The sequence below is a fragment of the Gopherus evgoodei genome, chromosome 14 (assembly GCF_007399415.2).
Source record: "Gopherus evgoodei ecotype Sinaloan lineage chromosome 14, rGopEvg1_v1.p, whole genome shotgun sequence".
Lineage (NCBI taxonomy): Eukaryota > Metazoa > Chordata > Testudines > Testudinidae > Gopherus > Gopherus evgoodei.
The window spans coordinates 3,211,620-3,223,783 of record NC_044335.1 but is presented as its reverse complement, the minus strand read 5'-3'; the positions used below and the strand labels follow the sequence as shown (position 1 = coordinate 3,223,783).

Sequence of the window (12,164 nt, the reverse complement as noted above, 5' to 3'; positions counted from 1 at the left end):
ATTTAACATAGCTAAATATTTCTTTCTCTCTCCCTAGTCCCGGACCCCTGCTTTGGTTTTTGAACACGTAAACAACACAGACTTTAAGGTACAGTTTGAGATATCTGCTTGTAATTGTGTTCTTTTCCATTTGAAAGCCACCTCCCTTAACTTTTATTTATGGAGAGGTGGGACTAGTACCGTTGTCTTGGGCAGGTAATGCAATCGCTGTTTCCTTTTGACATGTTATCCTGACATTAAAGATGGTTAATCCTGGGACAGAAGTTTGTAATGTGCTCATTCCTAATGACTCAGTAGTAGAACACTTAATAGAATCCAGGAATCCTGATCCCAAGTCCCATACTGTTAAACACTTCTTGTGCAGCAGGTGAATGTCCCCAACATTCATTGCCCTGGTCACTTCCCAATTTTGAAATGTGAAAATGCATGTTACTGTGGCTTCAGTTCTGTGGAGAGAGAGAATTCAGTGCTGCTTGCCCTTACCTCTTTTTGACATACCCCTAGAGTTATTTACCCCTTCATATAACACAAGAACCAGGGGTCACTCACAGAAATTAAAAAGCAGCTTGTTTAAAACAAACATAAAGGAAGTACTTCTTCACACAATGCATAGTCATCCTGTGGAACTTGTTGTCAAGAGACTGTGAAAGCCAAAAGTTAACGGGATTCATGGAGGACAGGTCCATCAATGGATATTCAACAAGATGATCAGTGAAGCAGCTCATGCTCTGGGTGTCCCTAAACCTCTGACTGCCAGAAGCTGGGACTGGGATGACTGGATGGATCAGTCAATAATTGCCATGGTCTGTTTATTCCCTCTGACACATTTAAAACTGACTATTGTCAGAAGACAGGATACTGGGCTAGATGGATGATTGGTCTGACCCATTATGGCCACTCTTTTGTTAACACCATCTTGAATAGTTGTCTGAATTCTGCGGAAATCTTCAACCTCTGAGAGCCAGCCTGCAAGCCATTGCTTTTTATGACACTGCATTCGAGGGCTGAGGGCGTCTGTGGGAAATGAAATCAGAACTGTACTTCTTGGAAGTGAGCTTTACATTGGCCAAAATTAGAGGTGAACGATACAGCTGAATTATAGGAGGAAGGGGGCAGTGCTGAGTGGCTGGTGGATTGAGGAAATGTTGCCACTGCCATGAATGCAGCTGGAAAAACATAGATGCAGGGAACCTAGTTGTTTTATTCTGTATTGGCATGGATGTGATTTCCTGCTGTGTTCTTAACACTGAAGAGATGTCCTTCTCTCCCACAGCAATTGTACCAGACATTAACAGACTATGATATTAGGTTCTATATGTATGAGATTTTGAAGGTAAGTGGATGTTCTCCAGTTCGATTTTTTTTATCAGTTTTGTGTGGATCTGGGATTTGCCCCCAGTACAGTCCTACGGTGGCTGGCATGACTAGTCAGTGATAGAAAACAGATGCAGATGGATCAGGTCTCTGAATGACAGAAGTGAGAGGGCTCATATCAAGTTTACAGGAACTGGCCTGCCTTGTTCCCACATATTCTAGCCCTGCTGGGTATAGACGGGCTGCTGCCTTTGAATTTTTGGGTACACTGAGACAAGCAGAAATACTAAATCAGATATGTGTGTACAGCCTGAGAAAGAGGAAAACTTGGATTGGAAGATGTGATGTGCTGGCTTCCTGCCTTAATGTCATCTGTGAACTGAGTGTGTTTGCAGCACAAAATCCCCTTTCTTATGCAAATGGGAGGTGTCCCTTTTCCCCCCTTCATCAGAGTTTGAAGGAAGCAAGACCTGTTTGGTCCATGGTGTCTTATAGCTCTGCTTTTACGGCCGTTATTGACATTCCACTTACATTAGGAGGCATCTGAGGTGAAGCTAGAAGCATTGCTCTCCCCAAAACATATGGATGGGCCCATTCCTGGGGAGAAGGTATTGAAAAGCAAGTTCTATAGGTTTTCTTTTTAGTATGAGTAAGTAGAACAGACCTCGGATGATAGTCAGGTCTGCTGTGTGGTGAGATTGGGGTATGCATGAAAACACTTCCCCACCTGCTGGGTTTGAAGAAAGCTGTTTCTCAAACTTTATTCCTGTAACCAGTATTAACTTTACAACTGGCTCAGTTCATAAATCTGTCTGAAGTAGGGCAGCTATCTATTTTTGGAATCCTTCCTCATACAGCTTCCTCCTTTCCTATGCATGGGAGCCTTGACAAGGGAGTAGATCTCAAAGAACACAAAATGGTGTCGTTCCTTTGTGACCCCTGCTTTGGTCAGAGTGGATGCAAAAGAATTCTGCGTTGAATGATTTCTTCCTTTCCTCTGTTCTATACACAGGCTTTAGATTACTGTCATAGCATGGGGATCATGCACAGAGATGTCAAACCCCACAACGTCATGATTGACCATGAGCACAGAAAGGTAAGGAGCAGAATGCTGGTTGGGTTTCACTTTTTCCTTCAGATCTACAGCACCTCCATCATGCCATCACTGTGCTGTGGTGCTGCCAGAGATCAAGGCTCAAAGTGGTAGCTTTTCCATCATGTGAATAAATCTAAAATGAAAATCTGTAAAAAGCCTTTAACTGAATAGCTACAGTTAAACTTTATACAGAATTACAACTGTTTAAGTGACGAATCTTCCTCACATGTTGTAGTTCATACTGTAACATGTATAGCTAGAGGTGATTATGTGTACATGCGTTCAGAAGTGATTCCTGTGTGTGGTTGGAATGTGGCGACTGCTTTTACTTGCAAGTCTAGCTATGTTAGTGACTATAATGTGGTTCCTTTGTCCCTCAAAAACTGATCTTGTATGAGACATCCCCACTCTGTTAACCCAGACAGAAGCTGCTTGTGCTAAGAAATTTCCTTCTACTACGTTAGATCTTGGAACTGAAATGCAATGCTCTGACTTGCTCAAATAATCTCAAATGTGTGTTGGGGGGTGGGGAGGGTTTAAGTATTTCCAGCACAAAGATAGAGGGGTAACAGTGTCAAGTTTAGACTAATCCTCTACCAAGAATCAACACAGATGTTCATGATCTCACTTCTAGCGGATTAAAAAGACCCAATTTAGTCTCAAATTTTCTGAGACATGGTGTCCAAAGTAATTGGAGAGCCAAGGCCCAGACCAGGCCTTCTTACCTCTTCTTCCTCTTCCATTTCTAGCTGAGGCTAATAGACTGGGGTCTGGCTGAATTCTATCATCCTGGCCAGGAGTACAATGTCAGAGTGGCTTCCCGATACTTCAAAGGACCTGAACTCCTTGTAGATTATCAGGTAAGAATCATAAGTGAGGTTCAGACCAAAGCTGCTTAACTTTGGCTTATACAGAAGCCCAGTACCATACCAGAGCAGGACACTAAGGAACTAGACCATCTGAAGACTTGGCAGAATTCAAGAACCTTGGAGGACCTGTCCTCCAATGCAGGAAAAAAAAGCAGCAGAGGGTATTCAGCACCAGTGTATTGGAGAGATTAATGTTTCTAAGAGGCTCTAGAGAAGAGCCAAAAAACTTACAGGCCTGCTTCCTTGATTTCAGAAGCAAGGGAAGATAAGGGGACCAGCCTTGTACTAAGGAAGAGCATACAAAGAATTGAACTGGACCCATGTTTACACTCAGGGTAACTAAATGTATGGCATAAATTACTAAATAGAGCCATTAAAATCCTAAAAAGAGAGGTTATTGCTATAGTTCATTTTAGCTACAGGCTGTTTCCATTGTGGAGGGTTACAAACTGTGTGCTGGGGTTGGAAGGATGTTACTAACTGACCAAGGGGCCCAGCACTCCCAGGTTCTGTTCTGGTTCAGGGCCAAGGCCAAGCCAATTTCTCACCTGCCAATTTTTCCTAGGTGAGAAACAACCTGTTTCTGTTCTTTCTTACCTACCTCACATTACTTCTCTGGCAACACAACCTGGCAATTGATCGATTCCATATTATCTACTTCCAGTGAACGCAGCCCTCACACACCTTGTTACAGTTCCATCAAGATAGAAAGATGGAGCTGATGACAACTGCCACTGTTCTCTTAAGTTCCCAGAGCCCAGTTTGAGCAACTGGAGTTTTAGAGCCAAACGAGGTTTTTTAGGATCGTATTGTGTGAGCACGTTTCATTCGTTATTCCTAACATCATCTGGCCTATATATCATTTGGACAATGCTCTCTTTAGCATTGGAGTCACTTAAGAAGTTATCTTGCCAGAAGGAGTGAGTCATGTCTTTGTTTTTTCCAGATGTATGACTATAGTTTGGATATGTGGAGCTTGGGTTGCATGTTGGCCAGTATGATCTTCCGAAAGGAACCATTTTTTCATGGCCATGACAATTATGATCAGGTGAGTTTAGCAGGTGCAATCCCCATGGTCCAGGTTTCTGGTTTGCATTTCCAGCCATCACAAGGGACTGAAGAATTAGCATTTATCGTCACTATTTTTCTCAGTCTGAAGCCATGTTTTAGTCTCTGTTCAATGTGTAACGTTTATCTACTGATTCAATGGAAATGTATGGCTAGAAGGAACAGTACATCTTTTGAGCTGTGTTTCAGCTGGTGTATCTGAAGATATTTGTTCTCATCAAGAGCAATGGTTCTATTTAGCATAGTAGACAGTGTGTTTCAGAACAGCATGAACCAGTAACATTATATGAAAAGCCCTTCCTGATACCAATCTTCAGTCTTGCTCTCAGACTTACCCAGTATCTTCATGGTTTTTCTTATTCAGTAAAGTGACTGACTTCACACCAGGTTCATTATTTATCCCCTTTTGGTACTTATGCACCAGAATTACATAGGCTGTAGGACCATGAGCCAAAACTTTCAAATGGAACATGTCTAAAATTAAGCACTTAATCCCCATGGATTTAGGTGCTCCCATGGATTTAGGTGCCTAAACTGATATGTGAAGTTAAAGAATGTTGGCCGCCTTGTTCAGAGACCTTTCCTGAGCCCTCTAAGATAATGTATTGCCCTTCAGTGGCTCATTCTGGGGCTTCTGCCTTTTCCCCGGTTTTATTCCTGCCCTCCCACACAGTTGCTATTTTGAGACTTTTCCTCTACAAATTGAATTAGAATACTGCATGCCCTTCTCTAATAGACTGACATGACTGACCAGAAGAACTGAATATCGGTAAGGGCATGTTTGCTGTATTTGTGATCCTATGCAGTCTGGGGAGTAGGAGCCACAAGACCACCCCTGAACATGGATTCATTGTTCTGGAATAGCACTTCAGTGCTGATAAGAGGATATACTGTGTTACTTTCTTGATGGTTGTATCACATCCTTCTTCCCCCTTCAAAGTGGCTTATCTTTTGTTGTTTGATACCAGTTGGTGAGGATAGCCAAGGTGCTGGGGACAGAAGATCTATATGACTACATTGACAAATACAACATTGAGCTGGATCCACGCTTCAACGACATCTTGGGCAGGTGAGCCAGGAACCTTTAAGATCAACCCAAAATCTGTGAGCAGGTAAACTAATGCTCTGGCAGCAGTGCTGTGTCTAGACACAGACCACTGTCTAGGAAGAAAGCAGCTGTAGGGCTCCTAAAACTAACCTGGTTCTTGTGTGATACCAATCCAGTAGAGCAGTGCTGCCTTGAAAATAATCCTGTCTCTGCAGATGTGACTAAGGACAGATGCTGACAGTTTCTGGGAGATCTTGTAGGCAATAAATGTACAATTGGAGTTAGTGACTAGGCAGATGCTACCACTCTTCTTCAGGGGAATTTGATCAGTGGCTGTTGACTTTGTTACAGCAAATCAATCACTGCTTAGGAGAAGGTAGATTTTTCTAGTACAGTGATCGTTTTCAGTGGTGACATCCACCAAAACTACTTTGGGGGAGGTGCAGTAGGGAGAGAGAGGGCTTGTCTACACTACCAGCCAGATCGATGGGCAGTGATCAATCCAGTGGGGGTCGATTTATAGTGTCTAATATCCCTTCTGACCTTAAAGTCTATGAGTCTATGAGATACGATAAATCGACCGCCAATCACTCTAGCATCAACTCCGGTACTGCACCTCAACGAGAAGTGCAAGGGGAATCAATGGGAGAGTGTCTCCCAGCAACACACTGCAGTAAGTAGATCTCAATATGTTGACTTCGTAGCTAAAGTTGCATAACCCAGGCCTGGTCTACACTGGGGGGGTGGGGATCGATCGATCTAGGTTACGCAACTTCAAGTGCGTACTTAGATCTACTTCCTGTGGTAAGTCGATGGGAGAGCGCTCGGCTGGATCGATCACTGCCCATCGATCCAGTGCGTAATGTAAACAAGCCCTTAGTGTAGATCAGTACGCAGTGTGGTCTGGGAGTTAATTTCACAACCTGAAGTCACATTGACTACTGTGCCACCAAGAGGTGGCATGGTGTACTCCAACTTTCTAATCTCCAGTACAATTCTGATCATATTTGCTGCCTCACTGAATAGTGACAGTATCTCTTGTGGCATACACCTGGCCAGCAGGCCCTGTTCCAAAGAGGAAAAGCCATATTCAACAGTGGTGTTCCAGACTCCACTCATCTGACTTTCCTCACTCTACAGGCACTCCCGTAAGCGATGGGAGCGCTTTGTTCACAGTGAGAACCAACACTTGGTGAGCCCAGAAGCTCTGGATTTCTTAGACAAATTGCTGCGGTATGATCACCAGTCACGACTCACAGCAAGAGAAGCCATGGAACACCCCTACTTCTGTAAGTAGAAACCTTCTCATGTTTTGCTACTGTTTGAGCTGCTGGTTCTATTGGTTAATGATGGAGATGCGGCAAGTGGCTGTAAACTGAGCCTTGTCTGTCCAGATGCTTGCATAGGATCTGAAAGATTGTTTGCCTCTGACTGTGTTAGATGAGGTAGTCCATTACACCTAAGCCAGCCTGGACTTGCCCTTCTGGGAAGGAAGGGCACTCCCAGGATGGAGAATGAGTTGTGGTATATGTATTGTCAAGCCAGTCAATCAGCCTGTTAATGAAGACACTTAGTGGTGCTGCTTTGGTGATGACTGCAGCACAGATGCCTGATTTCTTACCTATCTCCTGTGTTTTAATAAAACCAAATGAATAGTATCTCATCCCATTTTGTTGTTTAATGTATAGTTTTTGCCTATATTTTGTTTGCTAGTATGGCAAAATTCTCATACATTTGTTCAAACTTATTTGTGATTTCTTCAACAAATAATTCTTGGTCCGCAGATTTTTTGTGAATAGTTGCAAAAATGTCAAATCTGATTATTTGCTTAGTAACACTAGTCACGTTGTTTTCTTGGTCCCTGATTGATTCGTACAATTAAGCAACACAGTCTACAATGAAAATTTTGCAACTTAATACACAACTTAGTTTGCTTTTGGCAAATGTTAGAGCTAAAAAATTTGATTTTAAAGCTTGAGTGCTAGAACTTTCATGAAGAGCGAATGCAAAAGACTTCTAGAAAGAGCTGAAGAGAATTTTATTCCAAATATGAACAAATATCTGCAGAAAAATGGTTTCAAGATTTGCTCAGCTGTAGCTCAGCAGCAACCAGGGAAACATTTATGGTTCTTTGTGCTGCTGCAGAAGCAGGCTCTGGGTCTTTTTTTTATCATCAGCCATGGGTGGGGCACTGTCAGTCTGAAGCTGGGAAGAAAAGGGGCAGCTAATGAAACAGGCTTTTTATGAAAGATTAAGACCTAAAAAGTAATTGTCACCCCCGAAGTTATAGTATCATGTTAAACCCTCAATACACTGAACAACTTAGGGTTGTATTTGGAAATTATCTGTTAATTTGAGATAAATCTTGGTCTCTGATCCACTAAACTCACTTTCAGAGATCAATTTATTATTAGTCAAGTCCCTTAATCTTTCCTTCCCAGACTAACTTTGGATGCAGTTCCCTCAGCTGCCTATTATTATGTCAAGCACACCCACTGAGACTAGAGTGCTGCATTACTGCAGCTTATAGTGATCAAATGCTACCCTCATACATCTGTGTGCATTTCCTGCTGAAGTCAGGGACTTGCTTCTGTGCACCCGAGGGCACAATTTGACATTTCATATAAAAATGCCTAGCGCATACTTATATATCAGTTAGCAGTGCATATGCAGGCTTTGTGCTTCTGAGATGCTGTCTGGCAGAACAAAACCTAACCCCTTGTATGTTGTTCTTAGATCCCATTGTGAAGGACCAGGCTCGGATGGGTTCATCCAGCATGCCAGGTGGCAGCACTCCTGTCAGCAGCGCAAGTATGATGTCAGGTCAGTTCCTTCTTGGTAATTGCTGTAAAACTTCCTGTACAACAGTGAGATGGGAGGTGAGGAAAGCAATCAGGACTAGTGAATTCTGCAGGCAATGCTACTAGCCATCAGCCCCAGGGTATGACCTATGTAATGGGGTACAAACGAGTTGGGGATGAAACAGGAGTAAAGATTCACTAACCTGCCATGGTCCCTACTTGATTCACAAGAAAGTGCTCTATTGTTTTGAATGCCTTTGGGGCAGGGTTGAAAGATGTTGAGATGGGAGGATAGTACTTATCCAGCATTGCGTGTCTGCTCCCAAGAGGAGACGTGTACAAACGTGATTCTCCCCCCACCATTTGAGACTAATGGTGATTGTTTAGAGGCCAATGAAAGCTCTTCAGTCACCTCTTGTTCTTTAGAAGATAGTGGCATTTTGTTACACTCACACTAAAGTGGCCTCCCAAAGTAGCTGGCCTTTAGAAGCATATTGGGTTGCCTCAGGTATGATATGCCATCCCTGCTTTAATTCATGCTGAACTGTCTTGTTTCAGGGATCTCTTCAGTGCCAACACCTTCACCCCTTGGACCTCTAGCAGGCTCACCCGTGATTTCTGCCACCAATACTCTGGGGATGCCAGTTCCGGCTGCTGCAGGAGCACAGCAGTAGTGATGGGTTTTGTCTCCGAATGCCTGAGCTGAGTCAGGTGGGGAAGAGGTTCCCCCTCTACCTATCCCCAGGCTGCAGCTTGCAGCTGGCAGGGGAAGGGAGGGGATGGAACACTTTGGAGGCACCGTGTCTGAACAGTTGCTTGTGGATTTATAGTAGTTCAGTCATTATATAAAAAAAATTATTATAGGCTGATTTTTTTTCTTTTTTTTTTACTTGAACTTTTCATAACTCAGGGGAATCCCTGAAAATACTGCAGATGGAATATTTCTCGGACAATTTTTTTCCCAAACTCCTCATCACTTGAGAACAAAGATGAACCAACTATGTTTCCAGGCCGTTGTATCCTGCTGGAAATCTCTTCTCTTCATAGTCCCACCATTACTCCTCCACCAGCTCACACTGTGGGGAGATTGTCTTGTGCTTTTTCTCTGGAGTCTGCCAGACCAAATCTTCACAAGGCAGTGGGAGGGGGATTCTTAAAGTACCAGTCACTTTAACACCATATTCTGCATATGACTCAACTGGGGTACATTGAGGAGACAACTTCAGTTTGTAGAGATGGTAAAAACTTATAAGAAATAAGCGCAGATAAGGCCTAAAACCGTATTCTGTCCTGTATGAATCATGTCTCTCTAGGAGCTAACCAGAGCGGCGACTCTCTCCCTTGCATGTAATTTTAGTCTTAAAGCATAAAGTTACTGATCCAGTTGACGTTCTTGCCATCTCCTGTTGAAGGTGCTTCAGTAGGGTAAACTGTACTCTAATCAGCACCTTTTCCACATAAGGTTCTTCCGGCCAGTCCCTTGGCTTGGAATTCTGGAATTAATTTGTTACTGGGTATATTGTTTTTTTTAAATTGTTTATACGGATTTCAAAATGGTGGCTACTTAAAGAGCTGGAAAATCAGACTGCGCCAAGTCACATATTGAGTCATCACCCAGCACCCCCACCCTCATGTGCCATGTGGTGAGAATACTGGTTACCTCACAGTCTTGTAAATATGCACTGAGAGGAAGAAGCGAGTAGACTAACTTAAACTGAAATGGTAGACCTGTAATTGTGGACAGATATTACTATTGATGACAAAGCACCCTTGTTACAGCCTTGCTACCCTTTGCTGTGTATATATACTTTGTCCTTCATATGTGAAAGATCCAGTGTTGGAATTCTTTGGTGTAAATAAACATTTGGTTTTATTTATCAAGGTTAGATTTAAGTTCCCTGTGTAGAGGTCTCACTGGGTTGGTGTTGCACACTTTTACACAGGAGTGGCCTGCAGGCCTGCATATATTGAGGGAGGCTGCTTTCCTATTCATATGCACCTTTGAATGATCTGTTGTAGTGAGCAATGCAGAGAAGCCTTATAGAAGCATCACAAGCCAAAGTATCTCCTGGGATAAGGATCTTTTGCCATAGAACTCCTTTTGTTTCGCCGCCATGCTGGGATTTGTGGTAGGGAAACAATTCCCAGCTTTTTGTGCATTGCTGTTCACTGAAATCAAACCACTTAAGCTTGTCAGGTGCTCCACTAGAGAGACTTTAAGCACAATAGCACCCATCACTTCTGGATCCTCATTTTAATGCCATTGCAGCAGCTGCTTGTTCTGGGCCTAGAGTACTCTTCTGGCTCTTGCAACAAGTCCTGAAGCCTTGGCATTTCACCCCTGCTTGTTCTATAAGCACCTACCACTTTAATTTTGTGTGGTGGGGTTTCAACCATTATTTCCTTATTGCTTCAATTAATTCTGCAAAGTAAGGCAATTGAGTGCATGGGCTGGATTTGAGAGAAACTGCCCAGCATGGAACCCATAGTCCTCTTTACATTAGGATCACCTAAATGGGAGATGAATTTTTAATGAACACCAGGGTAGCTTTCTTCTCCAGGATGTCATCCAGTGGAAATGTATTGTACTTAATCTTTTTATATCCTAGAATGATGTGAAAATCGGACCATGTTGACTGTTTTCTTGATGTGCAGTAGCTAAAAGCACCAAGTATGGCAAAGATATCACTTGTGGTTTGTTTGCACTAGGTCAGGAGCTACACAGGACACTTAACCAATTTATTTTTTGTAAATGAGGAAATCAAAACAGTTGGCTCCTTCCTAGCTAAGAGAGCATAATTGTAGATAAGGCTGGATAATAAGGAAACCACAAACAGCTGACGGTTCTCATGCCCATCAAGCCTTGCAAAAGAGAGCAAGAAAACAAGATGAGAATGGAAGGACTCCCTTCTGGAAGTGACACAAGCTCTTTATATAAAATGCTACATCCGACTCACTGCACAAGCATGCCACTAAATAGACTGGGATAGTGTGTCCAAGTGGTGATGGAAGGGCAAAGGGTTTACAGATTGTAACAACTTCTGTGTTGTAGATTACCTCATCTGTATACCTTGTATTGGAACACTTGTTTCTCAGTACTACTTGTCTCTGCATTGTGTTAAATGGCAGGAAATCAAATGCCAATATATTAGTCCTGTTGGCAACTAACCTTCAAGGTCTTTTTTTTAAAGCTTTTTTATCTTGTTTGAAGTGGCCCTTTTTTGTTGAAGTTAGACTTTATTTTCTCGATTTATTGGTTGTAATTGTATTGTAATTGTTATAACTAAACTTAACCATGCTGGGAAGAGGTGGTGCCATGGAGGTCTTTAATTTTTTTTTTAATAAAAACATTGAAACAAAAACATCCCTGCAGAGTGAGCAGTACAGTAACCTGCAGCTAGTTGCACATGCATACTAAATTGCTTTGATTTTACACAAATTACATTGGTGTCTTCCATAAAAGGAAATAAAGATGAAATGTTATTGTATTCATTCTAATGCTGCAGAAATTTGTGCCCTGCTCAGACAGTATTTTTTCATCTTCTGTACCTGTGCCACTTTGTGCCTTGTTTTTCCAAGCTCACACAAGCAAACAGGTCCTGGCTTGTCAGAGCTTGGATGGAGGCCTCCAAAGAGCGCATAGGTGCTGCAGGAAGTGGGGTTGATTTGGCAGGTGCATTCTTTCCTCTGAGTCAGTCTCTGTGGCGATTAGGGGCATGCTATTGCTGGCAATAGTCACTTGGGTGAAGGATGAAAACAAATGTCCTGGTCATGTGTGGTCACCAAAAAGCTTATGTTGGTCTTCAGAAGTATTAGATTTTGTGTAGGAGAGTGGGGATAATTCGAATAATTATATTTGCACCCAAACTGCCCCTGCAGTTTGAGCTGGAATTAAGGCAATGACTCTCAAATTCTGGAATTAGGAGTGCGTGGAGCCCTTCCTCTTAATCCATGGAATGAAACTTCAG

General features: G+C 42.6%; 1 protein-coding gene across 2 annotated transcripts in view; it reads left to right on the top strand.

Annotated features, from left to right (window-relative positions):
- The window catches only part of CSNK2A1 (casein kinase 2 alpha 1), a 36,432-nt gene extending 24,748 nt beyond the window's left edge, over positions 1–11,684 (top strand). For both annotated transcript variants that reach the window (XM_030533740.1, XM_030533741.1), the window contains 9 exons: positions 38–88; positions 1,274–1,333; positions 2,327–2,410; positions 3,160–3,270; positions 4,226–4,327; positions 5,316–5,416; positions 6,536–6,684; positions 8,132–8,218; positions 8,755–11,684. In XM_030533740.1, the coding sequence (XP_030389600.1) occupies positions 38–88; positions 1,274–1,333; positions 2,327–2,410; positions 3,160–3,270; positions 4,226–4,327; positions 5,316–5,416; positions 6,536–6,684; positions 8,132–8,218; positions 8,755–8,870 (861 nt within the window). In that variant the 3' untranslated portion in view covers positions 8,871–11,684. The remainder of the gene's footprint in view (positions 1–37; positions 89–1,273; positions 1,334–2,326; positions 2,411–3,159; positions 3,271–4,225; positions 4,328–5,315; positions 5,417–6,535; positions 6,685–8,131; positions 8,219–8,754) is intronic.
- Positions 11,685–12,164: the final 480 nt, after the last annotated feature.